General features: G+C 27.2%; 2 protein-coding genes, 2 long non-coding RNA genes and 1 other non-coding gene across 5 annotated transcripts; 4 read left to right on the top strand and 1 right to left on the bottom strand.

The window, feature by feature from the left end:
- Window positions 1-605: 605 nt before the first annotated feature.
- Window positions 606-2,727, bottom strand: LOC101248645 (heat stress transcription factor C-1). The gene is made up of 2 exons (XM_004251555.5): window positions 2,037-2,727; window positions 606-1,879 (listed from the first exon to the last, which is right to left on the bottom strand). Exons 1-2 carry the CDS (start codon window positions 2,238-2,240, stop codon window positions 974-976), a joined length of 1,110 nt encoding a protein of 369 aa, XP_004251603.1. The 5' UTR covers window positions 2,241-2,727; the 3' UTR covers window positions 606-973.
- A 6,588-nt stretch (window positions 2,728-9,315) lies between these two features.
- Window positions 9,316-9,396, top strand: TRNAL-AAG (transfer RNA leucine (anticodon AAG)). The gene has a single exon. It is a non-coding gene; the product is annotated as a tRNA-Leu (tRNA).
- A 1,240-nt stretch (window positions 9,397-10,636) lies between these two features.
- Window positions 10,637-11,671, top strand: LOC101262897 (uncharacterized). Its single transcript, XM_004252008.5, has one exon. The coding sequence runs from the start codon at window positions 10,719-10,721 to the stop codon at window positions 11,427-11,429; it is 711 nt and encodes a 236-aa protein (XP_004252056.2). The 5' UTR covers window positions 10,637-10,718; the 3' UTR covers window positions 11,430-11,671.
- A 3,820-nt stretch (window positions 11,672-15,491) lies between these two features.
- On the top strand, window positions 15,492-16,386 carry LOC101248360 (uncharacterized). Its single transcript, XR_011213503.1, has 2 exons — window positions 15,492-15,703; window positions 16,157-16,386. It is a non-coding gene; the product is annotated as an uncharacterized lncRNA (long non-coding RNA).
- Window positions 16,387-23,180: 6,794 nt separating this feature from the next.
- On the top strand, window positions 23,181-24,173 carry LOC101248076 (uncharacterized). The gene is made up of 2 exons (XR_738683.4): window positions 23,181-23,575; window positions 23,953-24,173. It is a non-coding gene; the product is annotated as an uncharacterized lncRNA (long non-coding RNA).
- Window positions 24,174-27,811: the final 3,638 nt, after the last annotated feature.

Below are 27,811 nucleotides of genomic sequence, written 5' to 3'. Positions count from 1 at the left end.
CCCTGATTTCTTATCATAAATATGTTTTTTCCTTTTAGGAAAATGTTTAGAACTCTATAAATAGAGACATGTTCCTTCTAACTTAATCAGCATTCACAATGTAATCTTAATGACTTTGAGAGTTTTGGTTAGGGAAAGAAATTGTGGGTCACAAGCTTGACACGTTATTACTTGTGTGAACCTCCCATGTATTATAAGTGAATTTGGTTGAGGTTGTTTCCCTCTGTATGTTGTACTCTCATATTTATAGTGGATTGCTCATCTCCTTTGTGGACGTAGGACGATTGACCGAACCACGTTAAATCTTTGTGTCTTTTGGTATAATTCTCGTTGTCTTCTTACTCTTGGTCTTTTGAGGTTTCCTTTGCTAGCTTTCGCGTTTACACATGCTTATTTTCGTCCTAACACTTCCTATACTCTTCCTCCGTCGCCGAATCGAACCTAAATCTCTTATTAAGGGTGAAACACTTTCATCGATGCACTACAATTCATCTTGATGTATTGGTTAATCTTATTCCACATAATTAATAAACATACTTATTTTATCACATGATTAATTTATTTACTTAATAAGAAATATGTTATCAACCATTCATACACCGAAATTAAAACTCGAAAAAAAAAGACATGTTAATCAAGAAATAAACCGTACATAATGTTTCGAAAGAAAAAAAAAACAATAACAACAAGGATAATTAAAAAAAGAAAAACTTCACACATAATTATGCCAAAGTTAGCAAAATTATTAAGCAAAGCTACAAAAAAAAAAATGAAACAGTATTCCCTAGCTAATTTTTATTAGTCCTATAGTTAATTGTTAACTTGGGAGGTTTCACTTTTTTTTAGATTACATATTTGTAGAATATTTGCATAATTAAAAGGAAAAATTATAAAAAAAAATGAATTAAAATAATTACAAAAGCTATAATCGAATATAGCTCACATAATTATAAATCATTTTTTTTATACTAAACTAAAATCCACCACCGAATAATGAAAATGGATAAGGCGGTGTACTAGCTTCCTCCGTCGCTGGAGTACCTCCTCCACCACCACGTCCGCCGCCGCCGTAGTCGTAGCCGTAAAAGTTATCCATCGGTGGAGCGGTGAAACCGCCGCTCTCCGATGAGCCAGTTGACAATGTACTAGACATAGTAGGACAACTTCCGTAGGCTTCATTAATCATCATCATCGGCCGGCCACCGATGATGACTTTTTGTTGGTTCATCCACGCCGTGGACGGAGTTTCCGACGACGGCGAGGATTGATAGAACGTATCCTTATCGAAATTCGCGTCAGGAGATCGAATCGACTGTATCGTACCTGGCTCATAAGTTATCATCGGCCGACTACCTAGCCAGGCCGTCGGCGGCGGCGGAGTTCCCGACGACGGTGAGGACTGACAGATCGCATCCTTATCGAAATTTGCGTCGGGTGAGTGAAATGACGATGTTGCCCCTAGTGCATCTTCACTCTTCACTGAGGAACAACTCGTTGAATTCGAAATCACAAGTCTCCGTTTCTTCTCACGATTTGTTAAACTTAGCCTTTTAGATCTCTCTTTCTCCATTAAAATTCTGGGCAGAATCTCAGGATCATCAACAACTTTACACAAAAAAGCCATCATTTGCTGTGGCCTTTTCTCTGTAGCTTCTAATCTTCTAGTCATATTCTCAACTTCATGCTCTAATGCTTTTTGTTCCTGCTTTAATCTAGAAATTTCAGTCAAAATTTCTTCATCTTCACTCTCATCCTGCTTCTGAGAACACGAATTTCTACTGTGCTTTTTCCTCACTATGTTCTTCAACAAATGCGTTTGCCCTCTCAGAAACCATTCATTTGCAAATTCCCACTTATCTGGATCCACTTTTCTGAATCCCTGTAGATTCATAGACACTCGAATCAAAACCAGAAAAATTCAACCTAAATCAATTGATTTCAACTGAAATCCAATCCAATACACATATCAGATTCAAAAACTAACAATTCTAAACATATTCAATTCTGAATATGAATCTGTTACATAATATACTCACATAAGTATTGAGCTGACGAACAAAGCTGGAGAAATTGTTGTGCTTAAAGTAAACAGGCAAAATTCGTTGAGAAAAATCCAAAGGTTCAACAACTATGAAACTGTTATTAGCTGTTCCCCAGGCTATAAGTCCATCAATCTTCGGATCATTCACCATTTGATAAGTTTTCATCACGAACGGAGCAATAATATTGTTAGCCTCCATCCCATATATATATATATCGTTCCGATGTCAACGCGGTGGAGCTCCACTGAGCTGGGCGGAGGTTCACGGTGGCGGAAGGTTAGGGGCAGTGGCAGTCGTGGTGGTTGTAGAGAAGAATGTCAATGTAAAGGATATGGTTATATAGACAACTCTTTTTCGTGTTTGAGTGTATATTAATATTAATATTAAATCATCGCGCATCATAGTAGATAATCTCTCATATTTTTAAAAATAAAAATAAAAATAATTTTAAATTTTGAGGAATTAATTAGAAAAAAATATATTTTAATTTTGCGATACTATAATTTTAGAACAATTATTTTAGAGATATCAAATTTGATCAAAATTTATATATTCAAAAGTCGTATTCTGTAAATATTTTTGTAACGAAAATTATTAGTAGGGCTCTAAGATAGATCGATTCCGACTACCAAGTAGCCTCTAAAAAAGTAATATTAATATTAATTAATAACAAATATGGTACGTGGAGATTATTTGAAGGCTTAGATGATATTTTTATGGTTGTGCTACAAGGGGACCACAATGATGGTCTTTTTAATTTGATTGGTCCACGTCATGACCCTGATTCTTAGATATTTTCATTTTTTTACCACTCGCAGGCTATAGCGCGTGGCGTTTGGACTTGGTGTTCTTACGTGGTCCCCTCGAATCAATGCCACGTTTCTAGTCAGGATTGGATGATTCGAAAAATTGCTTAGCTGGATTTTTTTTAAATAAGGCATTAAATTTAGATAAGACTCGGAGTATAAGTTCACTTAGTACAAACGTTTTAAGGATCAGTGTTGAATGTGTGATGAACTTGAGTCGTAAAATTGTATCAAACATCAACGAGGATACCGAATTTCTGTAAGGTTGCATGTTTGTGACATCTAGGATCAAGAGAGGATGAATTAAAATTAAGAACTGATAAATTTTTAGATTGACAAACTGTAAAATTAGTAATGCATATTATAGGTGAATCTCACAACATAGTGAAAAGTGAAAAGAAAATCAAAAGTTTTAGAAATAAATATCGAAAACACTTTATCAGAATTGTTAATTTTGTTTTCGTACTATTGACTGTATAAGATGATTTATCTACTTGACTAACTAAGTTTAAATACACCTTCAACTTACCAAATGAACATAGCCACGATCTCAAACTCTTATACAAACGTGAAACTTATTATTTTCAAGATTGTTAATAATTTATAATTTACATATAATTTAAGGATATTTACAATATTTTTCGAAAAATTGATAATGGTGTAACTCAAAGAGACAACTACAAACAGTGCCTTAGATTCGGTGCTGGAAATACCGATTCGTTTTCATATTTTTTTTTTATATTTTAATATATTTTTCACAAGATTTTGGCCAGATAATAATAAAGTACTTTTATTTTCTCGTGCACTTGCCGCAGAAAAGCGACACGTGGCATGTAACTTTTTAATACGTTACACCTTCTTATTGGTACAATTATAATTTTTTCACTCCATTTGAAATATTTTTTTTTAAGTTTATTTTAGTTTTAGAACTCTCAAATTAACTACTACTCTTGGTATCGATACAGTTTAATTAATTTTTAGCTTTTTTACTTTTAAAATATTATCTCAAAATATATTGTTAAAATTGTTCTTTAACGAGTGTATTTTTATAAAAATACTTTAATTCTTTTTCATGATGTTAAGAATGTAAAATCTTGTAAAACGTTTAATAGGAATGCTTGTGTAGATTAATTGTATTGTTTGATGGAATATTTTATCATAGTATTGAGGACATAGGATATATTTGTATTCGAAAATTTTTTATAAAATATATTATATATTAATTTAATATATAAATTATATTTACATGTCTGTAAAGTTATTTTCGAATTGATTCGAATTTTTTTTTGGTTTTTTATTATAAATTAAAAGGATTACCTCAATTGTTCAGATAATTATGTACTAAATAAAACTTTATTATTTTATTGAATAAATGATATAAATTACAATTATGTTCGATTGATTTTTCATATTTTCTTTAACACTCCTGTTTTTGGCTCTATATCATATACTATTATTAAATTTGTATTTGTATTCGTGCATCATAAATTATAATGTCTTTTTGACTATTTTTAATAACGATTTCAAATAACTTTTTTCTAAAAGCTTCGATCTAAAACTTCTAACTAAGATGAATAAAATATAACGTATATCGTTCATTGGGGTTATACTGTATCAAAGTTGTTTTGTTTATTATTTTTTTAGGTTATTGATTGAGCTTAATACATGCAATCATATAAATTGTTTTTTAGTGTAAAATTTCAAAAAAGTTATGCAAATAATATATAACTATATTATATGAGGGTTGATAAAAATGACAAAAGAAATAAAATATAATTTGAGTTTTGTTTATGTATATTGTTAGATATATAGTTAGTTAATTTTTTTGTGATTTAAATTTTCTCAATGAGTCATCAGAGGTATTTATTTTGCTACGAGAAATGTTATTTTTCTTCGATTTATATATATTTTTCTTAAATTTGGATTATAATAATGTATTAACTTTTTTATTCTGAAATAATTAAATTCATTTTATTTCATATTTATCAATTTTTTATGAGACCTTAGTCAAGAATTTTTGTTTTTATTTTATTAAACGAACTATATTATTTTTTAAAAATCCAAGCTTGCAACATTAACAACCTTTTTTCTTCTTTTATTCCCTTTTCTCCACCCAAATTTTTTAATAAATAAAAAAGAACTTTGTTTACTTATAAAAAGCAAAAGACAAAATCTAATCCAATCCTTTAATTGATTTCATCAGCTAGCATAAGTTCTTGTCTTTTTCTCAAGAAAAAAAAAATTATAATTAATTGTTTACTTTAATTTTTTTAATTTTTAATTAATGAAGCGTTTATAATAGTACACATCACTCTTTTTTATGTTTTAGCCTCTTTAAGTAAAAGAGTGGTCATTAGTTTCCCAAACCAGAAAGGAAGACAATAATTATACAATTTTTAAAATAATTATTCATGACCCACTCAACCAAGTAACAAAGGGTGACCTTTATCATTAGGAAAAAAAAATACTAAAAAATTCAATTTAAAAAATAAAGTAATTTGATTAATCAAAGCTCCTTTACCTACCATATGTTGAATATTGTTTGGCTCATATACAATATTATTTTAGTAGAATTAAGATTTATTAGTTACTTTTTTTCATATCTTCAAAAAAAATTTCATTGTTTTAGAATTTCAATTTTTCAAATAAAATTTTAGGAAATGTTCTTGAAGCTTCACTCGTAAAATTTAAGACTCTAATATTTGAAAATATTAAAAGAATTTTCTTTGTCCTTCGTGATAACTCAGTTGATTTAGAAGATGATTATCCACACGAATGACTTGAGATTGATCTCCCCTTAATGCCTTACAAATCAAGTATGTCGCATAGGGATTGCCTTGTGTGGTTTGCAGGCTATTATACAGTGAAGGGTTTACTCAGTGCACACAAAGTGCTCATCACAGAATGCTCACCAAAAAAGCAGAGGTTGTGACGGAGATTGTAGTGAATGCGGATTATCCTGGGATTTGAAAAAGAAATCATTTTAATATTTTGTTTTGGTGAAATTTAAATGTTTAGATTTCATAAATTTTGATGAGGTGATATTATATTTTGACAATAATATGCATTTAATGTCAAGTGTTCTATACATGGTAGTTAGTTGCACCTGAAAAATCTTCAAGTGAAAGTTACCTTTGGACAAGGTAACTTATCAATTATTTCCCAACTAATTTAAAGTGTGGACAAGTATGTGAGTTGTCAAAATTTATATCCAACTAAGATTTGGTTCAATGTATGAATCTCATACAATATATGATCTTATTAATTACTAATCACATCTTAATTAACTCCAAAATCAAGTCCTAATCAAGAAATAATAATGGTAGCATCCATTTAAATTTTTTTTTCACTATTCACCTTGTTAATTATTGTATTTTGTAACTTCTACAAAAAGGTCGAAGTTTGATGAACAACTCATTAACACTACTTTCCTAAGAAGGTAAGTTTACCATCATTGTTTTTTCCTATACCAATAAAAGGTATGAAATAAGCGAGTTAAATTTAATTTTGACAACTCAAAATAATACGAGTTGAAAAAAATAATAAATCGTTAAAACATATTTAGGTTGGGATGAGTTAGGTCTATATGAGTTAAGTAATGAATTATAACCCAACTCATTCAAATTTAACCTAATTTTGATTTTTTTTATTATTTTCTTATAATTTATTTAATGACTATTTTCTAATTAAATCAGTTCACGTTGGAATAAAACGCTTGCTATGGTAAATCCTTAGGACTGATAAGGAGATCCTTGCCGTGAAGACCATCAAATACCTATTGATCAACCAATATAAAATTGAGAGTTGGATAATTCAAATTCAAAACTTTTTATTAAGTATGAATGAATCGTTATCGCTCCACCACGACACGTTAATATGATAGTGAATTTGGAATCTCTAGGGGAAGAGTAGGGTTTATACAAAAGCCAAAGTAGGCATCACCAACACTATTTTAATTCATTGTACATATCAATGGTCAAATGCCTCTTCATTTATTTCTTTTCCATTTTTATAATAAAAAAGACATATGTCTTTCACTTTGTGGAAATTATATTTTGGCCACATATTACAATGTCCCCATCTCTAAGCACTTATTTACTTAACTCTACTGTTTATAAATTGGTTGTGTTATCAGCCACATGCCGTAATTTGGCCATTTTTTTCTATGTCCACAAATATTTTATATATTTTTGTGTGTTTGAAAGTCTTTGATTAAACGAGTATTTTATAAAAGTTACTTAACTTTAATTAAAGGAAAGTAAGATGTTAATTGTATTTATAAAAGAGGAAAAGTTCAAATTTGCTTTTGAATTTTTGCAAGGTAATATAAATTTAACCTTGTACGAATAATTAAGGTCAAATATATTTATGTCGGTATAAGTTAGTCTACATATGTTACTATTTACTAGCGATGGAGCTTTTTCAACATGTAGGAAAATGAAAAAAAAGAGGTGGATAGGGTTTATCTAAAATTCATACGATAATCAATATGGTTATATGAGCGCAATCGAAAATTTATGGAGAATTTGAATTCGAACTATGTGAAATGATTTGAATTTGGCTCAAAACTATGACGAAGAAAATTTGATTTTTTTTTCCTTTTAACAATTCATCCATAACTTTGATCTATAATGTAATTTTCCCAACATTTTGGTTACTTTTACCATCTGAATTTATATATGTGGGAAATATGGGGAGCATAAAGTAGTGATCTTGACATGGAGATTGATTGTTGCCAATAAATAGTCCTTGTGGCTAAACAACATGTGCCACTTGGGTTATTTGAATTGTCAAAATCCAGTTATAAATGTAATGATATTGACACTTGGGTGGAAACTAACATTTAGATTACTTTTCAATTTAAAAGTTTAAAAAATTTCGAATCGATAAACTTTAAATATTAATCATACATCAATACTGATATGATAATTGAAATTAATCTACTTATTTTAAGCATAAATTTAATTTATGTACATCAATTTTAATTAAAAAGAAAAATAAGATACGAAAGGAGTGGTAAATTTTAACAACACAAGTACTCAAGAGGGATAATGACACATCTTAATCAAAATATAAAAGATCCACAAATACTTTGAAACTCCTCATGGGAACGAGAAATTCTCAACGAAAAAAGTGCTCTCTGAACCGAACGTGATTTGTCAAATCTAGCTACTTGCTAAATGTTGAGAAAATATTGGTGAAGTTGTCTATTAATTATAATTTTCCATTGCCAAATTCTATGTCAAGTTTATAATATGTGTCAATAATCAAATTTCCTATTATGGTATTAATAATTTAATGGTGCTTCTCATAAGTGTATTTCTATAATTTGTTCCATTTGATTCTTTTTATTATACATATTGATGTCCACATCTTAGCATGCCATGCCAAGAGTTGCCAAGTGTACATACTTCAAAAAAGAAATAGCTAGCCACATATATGATCTTGACAAAGGACAGACACAAAGCAACGATAAAGTTATCTTTATGTTACATGTTTGAGTTATATAGAATCAGTGATGTAATTAAAATATAAAGTAATAAATACGTAGATAAATTAAAGGAGATTCAACATCTATTATATGTGCATAAAAATAATTTTGATAATTGTATAAGTAGTTCAATCTTCCGTTAGAGAGTGTTTATATTTAAAATCCTTTGGTCATTCCTAGCTCTGCTCCTATGAAATCAAACGCGAGATACTTTATGTATTAAATTATTTCTAATTTTTTTTATATTTTATATCCTAATCACAAGTAAATTTAAATTTGAAACTTTATAACTTCTAATTTTTGGAAGCTACTTCACATACTAATATATGTATTGAATTTTCGTATTTTGAATTCTTTTAACGAGAATTTTGATTCCGACTTTAATAACCACTACAGAAGACTTGGGCTAAAAGGCCAAAACAAAAGAAGTCTGCATAATATCATGGGCCTAAAAGTTAAGGCCTATACTGATATTCATATGAAAGCCCTATCCACAACTCCATTTAAAATCATAAATTTAGTTTATAAAAATAAGATTCAATCGGCATAAGTTTGGATCGATAACATTTTATTTTAGTTTAACCTATTTTAATTTAAATTTTTGATAAATGAAATATATTTTATTTTGATTAAATCCAATTTAAACTTCTCATTTGATATTTATGTTAAAACTTATAAGTTATAACCATATATATAGTAAAGTTAATGTTGACTGTTGTTAAATTTTCAATTTCATATTGTGAAACTTCGATACTTTATTTTGAAACTCTATTTATGAAATTTAAATCTCAATAATAATATAACTATTTTTCAATTCTAAAAATTCAAAAGTTATTAGTACTTATGTTCCACTACTTAAAAATAATAATCTAAAATGTCACAACTAAAGAATATTAAACTCTTTTTAAATGTGGTCAAATGCCCTTTACATCAGCTTGCCTTTATAACAGTTAATTCAATAAATCCAAATGTCATTGTTGAGATGGCCGAGTTGGTCTAAGGCGCCAGATTAAGGTTCTGGTCCGAAAGGGCGTGGGTTCAAATCCCACTCTCAACAATATATTTTTTTTAATTGTAAATATATCCGTAGTTCGTGAAAAAAGTTCAACAAGGTATGAGTCTACAATAGAAAAACAAATTTCCAATTTTTGGATTCTTGGATAAAAGATTAAAAATCAAACAGAAAGTTGTCTTTTACCACTGAAAATTTTAAAATAAGAAAAGACAAAAAATAGAAAATGACTTGTATACAGCTTGTTAGGTGGCCTCTGTGACAAGTATTTGTCACCTTCAGAAAGACACCTCAATGGTGCTTCTTGTTCAAAACCAAAGCAGGGACTTCTTTTAATAAAGAAAAATAGAATAGTTCGATATATAAAATATTTTACGTTCATACAAAGTTTGAAAAAGAACTACATATTAAGAAGTGTGATATATATAATTTATTCTAATGTAAGTGTTAGTGATGTTTTCACGACTCGAATTCGTGACTTATAAATCACACGTAGAGTGGAGCTAGCAAGAGTTAAAGGAATTAATTCGAACCTTCTTCGACGAATAATTACACTATTATATTTGATTAAATTATTTATATATATATATATATTAAATATTATAATCTCTTTTAACTTCTTCATATATATACTTTTTAATATTTTAAATTCTCTTAATTAAAATTCTAATTTTTCTTTTTAAAAAAAATAGATTTGATTCCAAAGTGAAAATAACTTTATGTTATTCCAAGGTTCCCCTTCTTGGAACATAAAATAAATGGTTTATATAAAGTTGGCTATTTTGACTTCAAACTGTCAGAAAGGTTTTGTTTTTATGAGAATTAATTAATAAACTGATTTGGCTTATTAGTAACTTAATTTTTCCATTATTTTTTATCATAACTCCTAGTATCAAATAAAAACAAAATAATTTGGAATCGATTATATAAATTGATAGTCTATCATATTTCTCTGTTTAAACTCATCTTAAATCAATAATATACGATATTAAAGCAAAAAATAACTCAACAGAATATCAATCTAAAGTAATGCAATAACATGACTATCTGTGGAAATTCTAAGAGACTAAGCTAGCGTTTGATCATAAATTTTAAAATCAGATTTTATAAATACATGTTTGGCCATAAAGTTTAATCAGTTCAAAATATTTTTCTCAGATTCTCACTTCTAAACTTCAAAATCTCTAATCAAACCGGAGTTTCAAATTATACGTAGTTTGAGATAAAGTTTTACTTTATTATCCCAACTTACAGTTAAGATAATAATAATAATAATAATAATTTCCCGCCAAAAAATTTATCTCAATCCTTCCAAATTCCCATGTATTTATAACATTCCCTAACTCTCAAAAACACAAAACACACACATGAAGTCTAGTACTTCCAAGTTAATAATGGGAGCAATATTAATAATGGTGGTGACCCTTGCAATAATTCTAGGCCTACTCTTAGTTTTTCTTGTTGAATTTTTTTGTTCCCTCTTACTTGCTAGGCGTCAACGGTCAAAAACACCTGTAAATTTCGCGATAACCTCTACCACACAATCACCACCATCACCACTAGAGTGTCAATCAATTGTTCCAATTACAAGTAGTCATAGTAGCTTTTATGCACAATTAGGGGTTCTTCATGTTCCAAGAAATTACCTCTTTCCTAAAATTTCCACTAAAGATCATCATAACTTTGATGATATTGAAATAGTCCAAAATGTATCATATCCTAAATTAGTCCATGAAGCACAATCACATCAATGTAGCACTAGTAGTACTACTATTGAGGAACCATTTATGTACATATCAAATCCAATTTATGATGACACGAAAATTGAGCATGACACACCGTTTGAAACGCCAGATACATCCCCATCCTGTCTCGAATTAATCATTGATAGTTCTTCGGAGGGAGAAGAAGAAAATTGTGGAATATCAACATGTTCTAGTACACCTTCTTCAGTACTATTAACTCCAATGAAGAAACTCCCGATCGAGGCATGTTCAATTTCACTGAGAAGTGGCTCTATTAATAGTAACAATTCTACTTCTTCCTCTGGATCTCCATGTACTTCTCCATCTTGGTAAAATTTGAAAAAAAATATATTTAGCAATCTATGTACTTATATTTGTTTAATTAGGGTTTGTTTAGATGTTCTTTTGTTAGCTTAGTTTGTTTAGTTCATTTTATTTTCTTGTTTAGTTATTTTTGTTGATGTAATAGGTGGTGATAGAATGACTAATATTATCTATCTGTCCCAGTTTATTTGGCATATGTTCCTTTTTAATTTGCCTAAAAATATATAAATATTATGTATATTTAGAGATAATTTTGTTTTAAATTTTTGTTTATCCTTAATGCTAGGTCACTTAATACTTCAAGAAATGATTACAATAGTTTTTCTTCTTCTTGGTGAAATTTGAAAAAAGTAAATTATATATGTTAGTTAAATTTGTCTAATTAGGCTTTGTTCTAATGTTATATTTGTAGTTTTAATTTACGTGATGCACCTTTTTTTTAATATGTCTCAAAAAAAATATTACGTTTATATATTTAAAAATAATTAACACGTTAGGAAGTGAATCGAATATTAATAATTACTCTTTTTATTCCTTTCTATCTCCATCTACTTATCCTAAGTCCTACTTAGTGAATTTTTGGAAATAAAATTTAAATTTTTTTAGTTATATATTATTCTAATTATATTTCTATTTAGCTTTAATAGGGATGCTAAAAAGGTGATGGAAATTAGAATGACTAAAATATTAAAAAGTTTTTAAGGCGTGACAATGGGTGCACTAAGAACTAGGCCACGCCAAATTGTCTCTTTATGTATTTTCTAATATAATAAAATGACATTTCTTGTTTTAAACTATAATATTATATTTTTATAATCATAAATCATTTTATTAGAGAAATGAAACAAAATATAAGCTATCGAATAGAAGAGGGAACACAAGTCCCACAAAGCGATTACAAATTTGATTGTGTCAATTGGGATTCGTGAATTGTTGCTCTCTACGAAGCGTTTGACTTGATAGATTTCATATTATGTTAATTCGAATTTGATTAATTTATTTAGTCGAAATTTTATAATTCAATTGTTCAATTTAGAGGTTGACCTTATATAACCTAAGTTGATGATATATTTATACAATTTTTTTAACCTAAACTCTATATAGTGTCGAATCTTTCTTACTAATTAATCAGTAAAGTATAAAATAAAAAGGAAAGTTATCATATAAATCGAATAAAGAGAGTAAAAATTAACTATTAATATTATTAGGAGCACATAATTTTTTATACTACTATAACATAATTCAACGTATGTAATTTCACTTTTGGAGTCTGAAAAAGAATAGATAAACTCGAATTTTATCACTATTTCAAAAGTAAAAAAGTTATTTTTGATCCTCGATTCGAAAAACATGACTCGTCAATTGTTATATAACATGTTAAAAAATACGGAAAATAATGATAAAAGAACTTTATACTAATATAAGTAAAATACAAATTTTGGTGTTGGGAATGAGAAGGTGCATGTGAAGAGGGGTGGACCAAAAAAAACTAGAATTGAGTCAAAATATATATTTCATGTTAAAAAGGGGTCCTCATTTTGTTAATATTTATTGAAAAATACAAAAAGCTTGAAAAAAGAGAAACCTGTGGGATTTTTTGTATTTTTAGTAAAAGACTATTTGTGTTAGTCTCGATGTATGGCAATGAACCCAATGAAACAAAAAATCTACAACTAGATTCTTCTCTAAACTAAAATATATTCAATTTAGGAGCATAGAAAATAAGAATTTGATATAATTTAATAATTTTAATTTAAGATTTATTCGACTCAAGCTTAATCATATCTATGTTTTCAGTAATTACGTATTTTTATCTCTAATTAAGAGCTTTTTTTAATTATATATTGAAGAAGATGTATTTAGATATATATATATTTTTGCGATTAGATACACCAAAATAGAATGAGAGGTGAATGAGAATGCCATGTATATCAGATACATGCAAATCACATTAGATACATTCTAGATACATATATTTATATATATATAGTATCTGAGACATCAGATACATAGGAGAGTGGTGAACGATATTTGTTATGTATTCTAAATATACGTGAATCCACCTAGAATAAATTACAACAACTTTTGATCTCATTATGTAATGACTTAAGATTCATTACTCATGACTTAATTTTTGAAATTGAGTTAATCTCAAGATCCACTTTACGTTTTTCTACTCAACTCTGTAAAATATGAGGATATTGCAATAAGGTAAAAAAATAAGAAAGAAGCATCAGAAAACCTTTAAAGTTGGCACAAATTATTGTTTCGTCGTCAAACTATTGACAGCCTTAACTAAACTTAGATATATTCTTGATTTGCCAGATGACATAGCAAGTGGTCTCAAACTCTTGTAGGACCATGAGACTCTTATTTTAAAAAATCGAGAAAAATGTTGAAAACATTTCTAAACTCGACGAGAATATAGAGATGTATTTCATTGATATTACAAAATCAATATTATATTTCATTTTAGTTAGTCAAGTAAAAAAATATTCTTAAAATAATCATACCAAATTTAGAAATATTTTTAATACGTCGAGATGTGACATGACTATACTTGATTATTGGACATATGTAATGACTTAAGATTCATTACTCATGAGCTAATTTTTGAAATTGAGTTAAGGAAAAAAAAATAAGAAAGAGGCATTGGAAAACCTCTAAAAATTGGCACAAATTATAGTTTCGGCGTCAAACTATTGACACCATTAAAAATACCTTTTTATTTGATTAACTAAACTTAGATATATCCTTGATTTGCCAGATGACATAACAAGTGGTCTCAAACTCTTATAGGAGCATGAGACTCTTATTTTAAAAATCGAGAAAAATGTTGAAAACATTTCTAAACTCGACGAGAATATAGAGATGTATTTCATTCATATTACAAAATTAATATTATGTTTCATTTTAGTCAAGTAAAAAAATATTCTTAAAACAATCATACCAAATTTAGAAATATTTTTAATACGTCGAGATGTGACATGACTATACTTGATTATTGGACATATTTATTAGATTGCTTTGGATAAGGGATCCAATTTGTTCTGAATATATAGTATGGGCCTATGGCCCATTTGTCAATTTTGATTTATTGAAAAAATAACAGTTACTACCATCTAGGCAGGAAATTAAATGGTCCAGATAAGGATCCTTTGCCATCTGTCAATTTTTTTCGATTATAAATATTATTCACTTTTTTTATAAAAAAAAATTAAAAATTACTTTTAAAAAAATTAAGAAACTTAGATTTACAAACCAATTTTTTGAAAAAAATTCTTTTAACCAATCGTGTGTATATCTTTTTTTTTTTTTTAAAGAATCGTCCATATCGAACACATCCTTTTGAGAAAAAAATAATCATTTCTTTCTATTTTATTCTCGATATTAATTACTTATTTCTTATATCCTTTCTCAGAACCTAAAATTATCAATTAATAGGAATAACAATTGTGCGGAGGTCAGATTTGGACAGATCATTGTGGATTAAGATAACAATCGAGTTAAGATTTAACTCAATCCAAATTTATTTTGATCAAAACCGGTTAAGTTATAGGTTATGTAATGGGTCAAGACCCAACTCAACTCAATTTTTACTAAGTTTAATTGTTTTATTTTTTCTTTTAAACTATTTAGTACCTAATAATTTTTTTCTTTATTATGGCTATATTTAACCTAAATTAAAACAAAAATTAAAAATATTTTGATAAAATTTCTTATGAGTCAATTAGAATTACATATCAATTTAATATTTAATTAAATAAAATATGTTAGAACTAGTAAATGAACAAGTAAATAACTCGCTCAGATTTAAACGAATTGAAAGGATTTGGGTTTGATTTTATCACTAATGTCAAGTAGCATAGACATTATGACAAACTACTAATATTAATAATTATTTTAAAAGATATTTAAAGTTGAAAATAAATAAGTAAAAATGTACGAAAGGACATTAAAAAAAAAAAAAAATAGACCACTTTACCTAAATGATTATTTTTTCCAACCTCACATAATTATATTTGCTTAAAAGATAATTATAATATAATCTCCAATCATTTTCCTATAAATACTAACCTCTTGACATTTGTCTTCCTTCAACTAGAGAATTCTTTTTTCTTTTCTCTGAAAAAAAAAAAACTAAAAAAACTAATGGCTTCCCAAAAAGTTATTACTATCATCACTACTTCCTCCGATAACTCCGCCGGAGATTCACACCCGCCGGCGAATTGTCCGAAAGGACACTGTTTGTGCTCTCCGACGACCCATCGAGGATCGTTCAGGTAATTGTAATAAAATAATCAGTGACTAAGTCAGAATTTTCATTCATTTTATAATGATTATGAATTTGTTATCAGAGAGACAGCTTCGTAATTTGAATTTTTCTTTTTAATTAATATTAATTTTTAGTTTTTACTTTTATAATTGTTAAAAATCGAACCATCATAAAAAAGGACAATAAAATCTAAGCAAGCTTCATTTCAAAATAAATCTTATATCTACGTAAATAAAATTACTAAATTTTCGAGAACTCTTACTTTAGATCCTTCTATACTTTGTTTTGTTCGTTGAAAAATTACATTATGTAAATATCGGAAGATTATGGAAAAATTACATAAAGAATATATATAAGAGAATATTTAACTTTACATATAGTGTGTGATTTTTTCATAATTTTCTTTTTTTCGACTTTTAAAATTTGAAGGTCAAACTGACTAATTTTCGATAATATTCAGGTGCAGGTACCACCGTACCTCTGGTGAGACAACAAGTGCTGCATGGTTCAAGAGATCAAAATCCATGCCTGTTAATAATAATAATAATAATAATAATAATAATAATTTGTCATCAATTTCTCCTAAGTCAGTTGAATCTACTTAAATTAAATTACTAGTAATTTGTACTTTTTCATATATATATGTTTTTTACTGGATAAATGGAAAAGTACTTTTTTTTTTGGTTTTTATTGAATATGTACAGTATATACACTTTGATATTGCTTTTTTTTTTTGGCGGAATCAAAATTTAAAATGTACGAGTTATGAAATTTTCATTAGTTTATTTGAGTTATTTGTGTTACAATTAATATTCGTCTCATGATTTTTTGATCCAAATATGATACTTAAGTAGAAAAATTAAATTTGTTTGAAGGTTTATATATTTTGTCTCACAAGCTACGAGTTTGCCTTAAGTTATGTGTACATATTCGAGATGTTCATGACATGATTTGATTTAACTTTGAAAAACATTTCATTTAAAATCATTAAACATATATTTTTTCATGTTGAAATAATGTATTAGTTTAATATAAACAAACATTTATCTAAAATAATATTTAGATATTATTTAAACATTTTAAATTTTAATCTTATTCATAGACAAATGGCTCCTAATTTTTTTTTTTGAGATGGGATCAATATAATGATTCATTTTTCTTTAATGTTATTATTTTTTAAGTTTTTAATCATAATAGTATAATAGCCATTGCTTACTCAACATGTTACAATTATCATTGACTAAAAATTAATAATGGATAAGATTAATAAAAAATTAATAAGAGTGGTTGTTGAAGTTGTTTGATGTTCAACTAGTGATAATTCAAAAATAACCATTTTTTATTAAAATTCTGATTTTCAATAATTAGAAATAGTCACTCTTATATCTTTGATGAAGTTTTACTTGTAAAATTGAAAATTGCAAAATAGCGATTGTTTTTTCAAAAGTATTTAAAAATAATTGTTTTGTATTATAAACGCAAATATATATATGATCTAGACATATAAGAACATGTTTTAAATGTCTTCACACGATATCTTAACTAGATTCTTCGAGGTTTTTCGAAATAATTTAAAATTTGAGATGACTGTTTGAATTTTTTTTATATTTATCCTTCTTTAATGAAGTTTGATATTTTTTTCTAGGAGACAAGCTGCACTACTTGTAAAGCTACAGATATGATTTCACAAAGAATAATAATAGAAACCAAAAACTATAATTTAAATTATTTTCTTACTATTTTCTTATTAAGTATAAATTGTTTCACGAATTCAGTTAAATATAAATATTATTATTATTATTGTTATTATTATTATGTGGGGTAGGGTGGGTGAGAAATGACATCAATTATTGTAAACCAACTGAATAAAACATTAGTAGCTATTATAGCATGGGACCAATTTTATTATTTTTAAAAATAAAGACTCTATGGTTTCATTAACTATCACGCAATTGGAGGGAGGAAAATATTTCAAAATTATCTTCATTATTCAAAGTGGATAATACAACAATTTTTTTGTGTGATCAAATTCATTTGGTGGATATCTTAATTATAATACTAAATAAATTAAAAGAAAAAGGATAAATTTAAAATTGATAATGAATATGAAGTGAGTCACTTGATAGATATATATCATACTATAATATTAAGATGCTCTATATGTTGAAAATGACTAATGGGAAGGAAGAAATTGGACACCAAATAAGAAAATGGTGTGCATACAAATCATTCATCGCGATGGATTCTGGTGAAATAGTTCGAAAGTCTTACACTCTTAACTAAAGGTCTTAATATTCAGACCGTCCGTATCATGAATTTCTTTTGTTGAGATATTATTTTCAAGACAATCCTGATTTAATCAGGTCTTATATAGATACAATATATTAAATGAGAAATAATAAAAACAAATTAATTTCTCTCATAAATGTTAAATAAAAAGATTTTTTAATTTGAGTTTGATAACTAATTTCGTCGCGATCGATCGTGGTGATATAGTTCGGAAGTCTTACACTCTTAGCTAGAGGTCTTATATTCAAGCCACCCCTATCATAAATTCTTTTTGTTGAGACGTTGTTTTTAAGACAATTCTGATTTAATCAAGCTCTTATACAAGTGCAATATATTAAATGAGAAATAATAAAAACAAATTAATTTCTCTCGTAAGAGTGTAAAATAAAAAGATTTTTTAATTTGAGTTTGATAACTAATTAAGTAAAATATATAAGAATAAACTTTTGCTTCTTATTCAACAACACAAATGAGGAGACCAACAAAATATTATTATTCCATAAAAGTATATTATAATTTACATATTGGACACATATATATCTTGTCTAGATAACACCTCAAAGATATATGAGATCTTTTAGAATAAGGAATTATTTATTTTTGCAAAAGTTATTCAAAGAATAGGATATATTCCTAGTAGGTGATACACTTTGATAATTGAGCCACTTATTTGTCCTTATGGCCAAATAGTTGCTTCGTTTAATTTGGAGGTTTTAACCAAATTAAGCCATTATATAAAGTTATTTATCAAAATAATATATTTTTCTAAAATTTTACAGAACTAGTATAAACGTATTCCACAGTAACGTTTTAGGATATATTTTATTTTTTAAAAGTTGATGGCGTCAGATTGATATACGTTACTCACAGTAACATTTTACTCCTAAAACGTTACTCATATATTTTATTTTTTAAAAGTTGATGGCGTCAGATTGATATACGTTACTCACAGTAACATTTTACTCCTAAAACGTTACTCATAGTAACGTTTTAGGAGTAAAACGTTACTGAAAATAATGTTTTAGGAGTAAAACGCTACTTACAATAACGTATATCAACCTAATGCTGTTATTTTTTTTAAAAAAAATATACCCTAAAACGTTACCGTGAAATACGTTTATACTAGTTTTGTAAAATTTTAGAAAAATGTATTACTTTGGTAAATTGTTTTATATAATGGCTTAGTTTGGTTAAAAATTCTTTAATTTGACCTATTTTGATTTGTTTTAGAATTTTAAAAAATTATTATAAAGGTATATTAAAATATTAAAACGTTCATTAATATTGTAATTTTATACATGTTATATAAAAAAAAAGATTGAAATTAAAAATTTGTTAAAAAGGAAAAGTATCCCTTTTTATATTAACTATAAAGAAAAATAGATCGATCAAGTTAAAACGAAGAGAGTATATATCTCTTGAGTGTGCATGTCTTATGTTAACATAGTGGAGTGGAGACGGAATTGATTACGATTAGTCAAGTCGATGATTTATTAGAAATATTCTTTAATTTTTTATTTTCATAATCAATTCACAATCTTGAAAATATATATCTTTTAAAGTGGTAATAAAAAAATTTATAGCTTGATTTAGGAATGGAGAAAATTTAACACGTCGCAATAGGTAATATTTATTTAAAAAATTTCTTCACTTTTTATAGACATTACTTACATGCATATAATAATCTCTAAACTAAGTTGATGTTATTTGAACTTTCAAGTAATAGAAATAACTCTTATGAGTATATTTTTCTATGAACTAAATTTTTGCTATGTATAAAACAATTTGAAAATAATATTAAAAATACACGATTTTATTTTAGGTAATACTTGTTTATTTTAAAAAATATTATTTTCACAACTCGATCTTCTGACCTCGTGACGATATTTATTGTTTGAAAGTCTGTTTTTTTTTCCTTCTTTACGAAGGATAGTGTCTTCATGTGAAAAAAGTGACGTTAGGATTATTTAGGCTGACTTTTTTGGGTAAACAAACAGAATGGGAGAAGACAAAGTGAAGATGGATGATGATGCTTTTCATAGTTGGATTTTTATTACACTCTCCGTTGCACAGGGAATAGTTTAGTTTAAATTGACACGATGTTAAAGAAAATAATTTCTTTTAAATTTTATGATTATAAATTCAAGTTATGTCAAAGGTACGAAATTAATCTTATGGCTTAAAACATGTCACGTGGAAAACTGAACTTAAAATATTAAAAAAAAATCATTCTTTTTGAATCACACTAAAAAAAATGAGATCAATTTTTTGTAAACTAAGAAAGTAAATGATAGAGTTTTCCAAAAGTACTTTTCCACCGCTATATATATATATATATATATGTATATTTATATATATAGCTTCTTTTCATGTTTAAAATATGTGAGTATATAAAGTATTGGCATCTCTAATAAGAAGTTTAAAAAGCATTATTGTTGGGTTTTATTGAGTTAAATATTGTTGAGAGGTAAAGTAGATTTATTAAAGGTTATAACTCAAACACAAGTTATGAATCTAAACTTATTTTTCAAGTTTCAAGTGAAGTTTTGCAGAGTCAAACTCAAGATTTGACAATTTGAACTTTTCAATTTTAAGCTAATTGATGGGAAATTATTCTAGACAAACTTTTTTAAAAAAAATAATTTGCTATTATTTTCAAGCTTTGATCTTAAAAATGATTATTCGTACACTTTACTCCTTGTTATGTAAAAAGGGAAATAACACGAATGATTAAGGGAGGGCAAAAGAAATTTATTATTTGAAGCCATAATGGGCCTTAATTGTTGCTTATGCATCCTTTTAGGGCCTTTAGGAACTTGGCCCAATGGACTTAAACATGGGTAGCTTCCATTTTTTTTTTAGAAAATTTTTATATAATAACAAACTACTAATTCAAATTAAATGTTTTGGTATATTTTGATTTAATTGTATCCTATAGCAAACTATTGTTATTATCTCCCTGGTGGGATCTCGCTCGCCTCTCTCATTTGGTGGCAGTCTCGCTCGCCTCTCTCGTTTTTATACAAACACCAATGTATAAAATGTGTTTGTGTTTGTATAAAGCGAGGGAAATTGTGTATATACATATATTTTGTTCTCCTCTCTCCCCTCTCCCAGATCTCGCTCACCGTTCTCCCAAAACTTGCTCGTTACCCTTGTCTCTCTCGCTTATATGAATACAAACGAAATGTCTAAATTGTGTTTCTATTTGTATAAAGCAAGAGGAAATTGTATATATAAATATATTTTTGTTCTCCTCTCTCCCCTCTCCCAGATTTCGCTCGCCGTTCCCCCAAAACTCGCTCATCACCCTTGTCTTTCTCGCTTATATAAACACAAATGAAATGTCTAAATTGTGTTTCTATTTGTATAAAGCGAGAGAAAGTTGTATATACACATGCAAATACATATATCTTCGTCCTATGCACTTATAATTATACAATACAAATAATTTCCTAGCCATTTTTCTTTTATTTTCTCTCTTTCTCGGTTTATACATACACAAATTATACAATGATCTTTTGTATACAACTGCTTTCTTTTGTATATACATAGAGAATTATATAATTATTTTTTTGTATACGTATAGCGAATTATACAATTAATTTTTTTATATATATATATATCTTAAAATATATATATTTATGCTTGTTATAGAGCGTGATTATATAAACTATAAATATAATTTTTATGTTTGATATACGTGAAAGTTATTCTATTATTAATCACAAAGTTGTTCTAGAATCTTGTGTAGCCGTGTTGTTCTTTAACTTTTACTTATACATTTTGTCCAAATGTACCAAATATTCTCAAATAAAAGTCAAATTTCATCAACTAAAATAAAGTCCAATTTTATTGAAAGTTCTTTTCTTTTTTTAAATCTTCTCCTCCTTTATTATTCACACATGTGTAACCTAACTCGAGAATAATTAAAATATAATTTTTTTAATTTGAATTTCAAATATGAAAGTTATCTTTATTATTATGAGGTAGAAATCACGTTATAATTCGATATAATTTTTTTTCTTCTTAAAATTTGAATTAAAATTTAAACAAATTTCAATTTTAAGTATTGATTATATATAAAAAAAATTCGAAAAAGACGATTATCTTGACGGGGATGGAAATATCCCAACCAAACAGTGAATATGACCTAAATGCGGACATGGAAAGATGAAATTTCATTTTCAGTGCAAATTAGTAGATGCAAAGCAAGTTCTTCACAAGAAAAAATAATAATAATATGAATTTATATGATATTTCTATCATCTTTGTAAGAAAATAAATATATATTACTAGTTCATTTTATGTGTTCTATAGCATGTAATATATTTTATTTTATAAATCATATTTTCGAAGAAAATTTTTATTCGTTGATATTCTTTATTTGATCTTAGCTAATAGTATGAAAAATTATTTAAATATAGTATGTAATCACCATAATAATATTTTTAGAAAATTCCATCCAAATTTGGCAACTATTATAAGATTGACTAATATTATATAATATAAAGTTTTTAATATTTTAATGTTTGAATTAGTTTATTCAGAAGTTTTATGCATCACTCCCTATCCTAGGCTGCTAAGCCATCACAAAAAATAGATGTAATGATAAAGTTAAAAAGATATTTATTTAGTATCTCAATAGTTTAAATTTGTGTTTAAAGTTTTATTTTATAAAATAAAATATTTTTTTATTAAAGATAGTTTTCGATTTAATGTTATATCGCTCGTGAATAATTAGGATTTTGAATCAGGATATCGTTGAGAGATTTATCAATATTCATTCGTAAAAGATATACTATATGAGGTAGAATATTATATGTATAGTAAATATTAAATTTTTTTAATTTTTTTCGTATGTTTAATTATCTCTTTATTTTTGAATTCTCTTAATTTGTAAAAATTTTTGACTTTGTTGTTGCGAATAATAGTAAGCAAGTATCATTTGAACTCATTCAAACAAAATTTGAATTGAGATTTCTAACATTAAGTCATGGTTATAAGTAAATTGATTGTTAACTTAATTATCATTAAATATTTTTATTTAAAAACGATATATATGAATTTTAAATTCTGAATTCGCTCGTTAAATAAATTTTAAAGCATGACTTCTTAATCCAAAATGATAATCCACCATTGAGTCAAAACTATTTATCAAGTCAATAAACTCAACTTTATGATTTTTTTTTTTCATATTTGAATTAAAATATTCTTCCGCGTAGCTTCCACCACACTTAAACTTTTTGTTCTTTTCATTTCCAAGAAATTTCCAATACATAATTAAAATAATTATATATATACTCAACACATTTTTTTTTCTTCATTCATCTGCAAATTTCAACCAAAAGAAAAAAAAAAGAAAAAAACTCTCTTCTCTAAATATCTCTTAATTTTTCTTGAAATCAAATTTTCTAGTACCCCCTTTTGGAGTAAAAATACAAATTTTTTCCCCTTAATTTGAATATGAATTCAGTGAGATTATTGAATTTCTCATTTATAATTATTAATTTCATGTTTATGACACTTTTCAAATTTAGTTTTGGACAAGGCATGGCTCCTTCTTCTGCTCCTTCTCCTTCCAATGATGGTATGTAACCATTTTCTTTCTTTAAAATCGATCGAGAATCTAAATAGCCCGTAGCTAATACATTTTTTTAAAATTTACTCAAATTACTACATTAATTAACTATATACGTAATTCTGAGTTTAACTTATATACATGATAGTATAAAAAATTATGAAATTAACTCATACGCGCATTTCTGTAAAAAGTGAAGTTTTTTATTTTTGAAATTAAGATAGACTATCTGCAATAACGTGACTAATACAAGTTATATATGATACAATAAGTTAAAGTATACTGATAATATAATTTTTCTAAACAGTATTTCTTTTCTATTTTTTTTTCCTCATAAATATACTTTAATGAAGAAATTATATTGATTTAATAAATTTGTTTTGCAGGCACAACAATTGATCAAGGGATTGCTTATGTTCTTCTACTTGTTGCCCTTGCAATTACCTACTTGGTCCATTAATTAATATATATTGAGTGTAATTATATTTAGCTAATTAATTTATTCATTCATAATATAAATTATTTATGTATTTTTCTCCTATTATTCAAAATAGAGAAATTTCCAATTTTTTTTGTGAGTAATGAAATAAGGAATGGTTACATATTATTTGTGATACAATTTTTTCCCCTCCACATTATTGTTATCTATTGCGCCTTTTTGAACCACCAAAACGTCCATTCAAAAATAATATATATTTCTATACTTAAATATGAACATTATGATTGTCTCCAAACATCGAAATTGAACTTAAAACACGAATCAGATATGCTTCTATTTTAATATGTGACCTCTACACACTCTTATCTAACTAAGATCGTGTCGATAAGTTACAGTCTTGTCATATCTTGTCTAATCACCTCTCTCAATATTTCTTTAGTCTACCAACCTCTTTCCTCGTACCCACCATATAAAACCTCTCACACCTCTTCATTCGGGTATCTGTTCTTCTGTTGATCACACCTCTTTCCACATCTTGTCCACCACAGAGGTAAATCCCGCCTTGTCTTGAATGTCCTAATTGTAATCGTGTCGTTTCTAGCATGTCCACTCATTCATACTAACGTCTTCATTTCAGCAACTTGCGTCTTTTGGACATGAAATTCTTGATAGATCAACGCTTCTCCCCGTACAACAAAATCAGTCTTATTAACACTCATCTTCATACAATTAGTACTATATCATCTGCAAATAACATACACTTTGACACTTTATCTTAAATATACCACGTCAATTTATCCACCAATACCAAACTAAAATTATCAAAACGAAATTTTCAATATTGTGTCATAGCAACCCCCCCCTCACCCCCACCCCCACCCAACCTGAGTCAAACGTCTGCTACAAGTCAAAGTCAATAAATCAACTTTCTTGAATTATTTTATTTTATTTTGTCAATTAAAATAGTCCAAAGAGTAGCTTTCACCTTACTACAATTTTTCTATTTGTTTCCCAGAAAATTCAAACGCATAATTAGACTCTTATATAAACTCAACAAATACCCTCATTTCCTCAACAAATCTCTCCTTAAACTCCAAAAAGAAAAAAAAAATTCTTCTCCAAAATTACAAATTATTTTATGAAATTGAACATGAAATTAATGAGATTGATGAATATTTCATTTACAATTATTGGATTTATCTTATTATCACTCGTTGAGTTCGGTTTTGGACAAGGCATCCCTCCTTCTAATGACGATATTTAAACAATTTCTCCTAGTTCATCGTACTCGTAAAATTAGTTGATAATACGTGACTAGATAGCCTAGTCGTTATAATAGTCTAATTCTAATGTGGCTCAAATTCTCCAATACTGTTGTAAACTCGTTAGTCAGCTTCGTTGGACCTGTTCCTTTGACATATTCCAATCGTCAACTTTCTTCTTCATCAATACTTGTTGCAAATACGTCAGTCAGCTTCCTTTGACACATTCCAATCGTCCACCTTTTTTTCTTTTTTACAATGTCCACGTGAGCTTAGCTAGATATTTAAGACCCATTAAAATTGTGGTCTAATTCAACCTAGTCCATTTAGATTGGGTTGAGCTAAACTATATTAACAGTTGTAAAATATGACGTAACATGTTAAATTACATTGGTTACTTTTGTTTCATTTTACAATGTCTATACTCTATTAGTTAAACTGAGTCCTATTTATTTTATCAATTTATTATTTTATGTGCATGTTTTTTTTTTAATATAGATAAATATAGTTTAATGAAGAAATTAAATTGATTTTATAAATTTGTCTTGCAGGCACAACGATTGATCAAGGGATTGCTTATGTTCTTCTACTTTGTTGTCCTTGCAATAACATATTTGGTCCATTAGCAAATTCATGAAGTTTTGTAATTTTAGCTAATTAATTTGTTCATTCATAATTTTAATTCTTCATGTATTTTTCTTCCTATTATTCGTAATGGAGAAATTTTAGAGTTTACAAAATTCATTTTACCTTATTATAGTTTATTACTATTTACTTCTTTATTTATTGATCCTTTTTCGTCTTAAAATAATATTTGTTAATATGATATTTAGTGCTCTATAGCTATCTATAGTTTTACTATTTGCGCTCCATAGCAAGTGCATGTGATTTGCAGACATCTGATTTGTATAAAATTACAATGATTTATATAATCGGGCATCTATATCTATGAGCATTTGTATATCTATATGTTCTTTGTGTTAGACTACAGTGGCGAGCGAGAGAGGAAAATGGAAAGAGGTGAATTGTATATCAATATCGGTTAGATAATTGTGTATATGCAACCACTATTTATATGTATCACTAGTTGTGTTTGTATTTATATGTATCACTAATTGTGTTGTATATCTGCATAAAATTTGAATTTGTATATTGTAATCGAGTTAATATACAATTGAATCAAGTTAAAATAATTGTTTTTGTATATCAAATCCCTCGCGCTTTATACGAACACAAATTGTACATTGTATTTGTATAAAGCAAGAGAGATAAAGGCAAAGAAGAACCGGACATGAGCAAATTTGTATCAGTATAATTATACGTGTATAGAACGAAAAGATATATATTTATATTTGTATATATAATCTCTCGCTTTATACAAACACAAACATAATTTAGGCTATTTTATTTAAAATAAATTTTCTATTTAATGTCATCATCTCAAGTTTCTATTATTATTATTATTATATTATTATTATTATTATTATAAATAAAAGTCTATGGCCATCATTTTTGTCTAATACCAAAAGCATGCTAAAATATTCCTATTCCCTTTTAACTAGCTGCCTTTTTTGGACCATTTATCCTTAAACTTCATTTGTGATAAATAGCAATCACTTCCCTAAATCTATACGTATACTTCTTCCATAACCATACATCCAATTCTTGTTAACTCAACTTTCTAGTGATTTTGTGAAGATTTATATAGCCGATTTCAAGTTATTTATTTGAAATGGAAGTATAGTAGTTATTGTTATATTTAGTTGATCAAACTTCTTAATAACAATGGATGTGAAGAATTGGTATAGAAGTTTTAGCACAAGAAGCAAAAGTGTTAGATTAACAATAAATTACAATCATGGTGATATTGAAAGAGTGAAAGAGACATTTTCTAAAAGTAGAGGTAGCAAAAGTTCAATTTGGAAAGTTTTGTGGAAGAAGTTGTCTAAGGAAAAGAAGAAGGGATCAAGGCTCGAGTGTTCTAGGTCAGTTCACGTGCAAATTCCTCGTTATGATGAATACACTTATTCACAAAATTTTGATGATGGTTTTAGTTGCGATGAACCTGATCATCTCTTTAAGTCATTCTCCGTTCGTTATGCTGATTCATCTAAACTACAATTTTGAAGTAATTAAAGACGTAGAGAGATATAAATCACATGATTAATTAGTGTCAATGAGATTCTTTTTTCCTTGGCCCCTTTTTTTGTAATTTAATTTTAGATTTACTTATTACCTCTCTACATGTTCATATAATCCTTACAATATGTGTTAATGTATTTGGTTCATATTGTAACTCATTGATGTATAAGGAATTTATTTAGCGCAAGAAATATTAATTTATTATCACAACTCTTGCTTGTCTTGGATATTCCAATGTGCTTATATGTTGTGAGTTCAAGTTACTATAGTTAATTGGGTGAATTAATAAAGTAAAAATATATTATTTAATTATGATTAAGCGATATATATATAGATCAGTATATATATTTAAATGCGTTATTTATTGATTAATTTTCGATATAAATGTTCACTACGATAAAA

Source organism: Solanum lycopersicum, chromosome 12 (assembly GCF_036512215.1).
Source record: "Solanum lycopersicum chromosome 12, SLM_r2.1".
Lineage (NCBI taxonomy): Eukaryota > Viridiplantae > Streptophyta > Magnoliopsida > Solanales > Solanaceae > Solanum > Solanum lycopersicum.
This window is presented reverse-complemented; position numbering and strand designations above follow the sequence as displayed.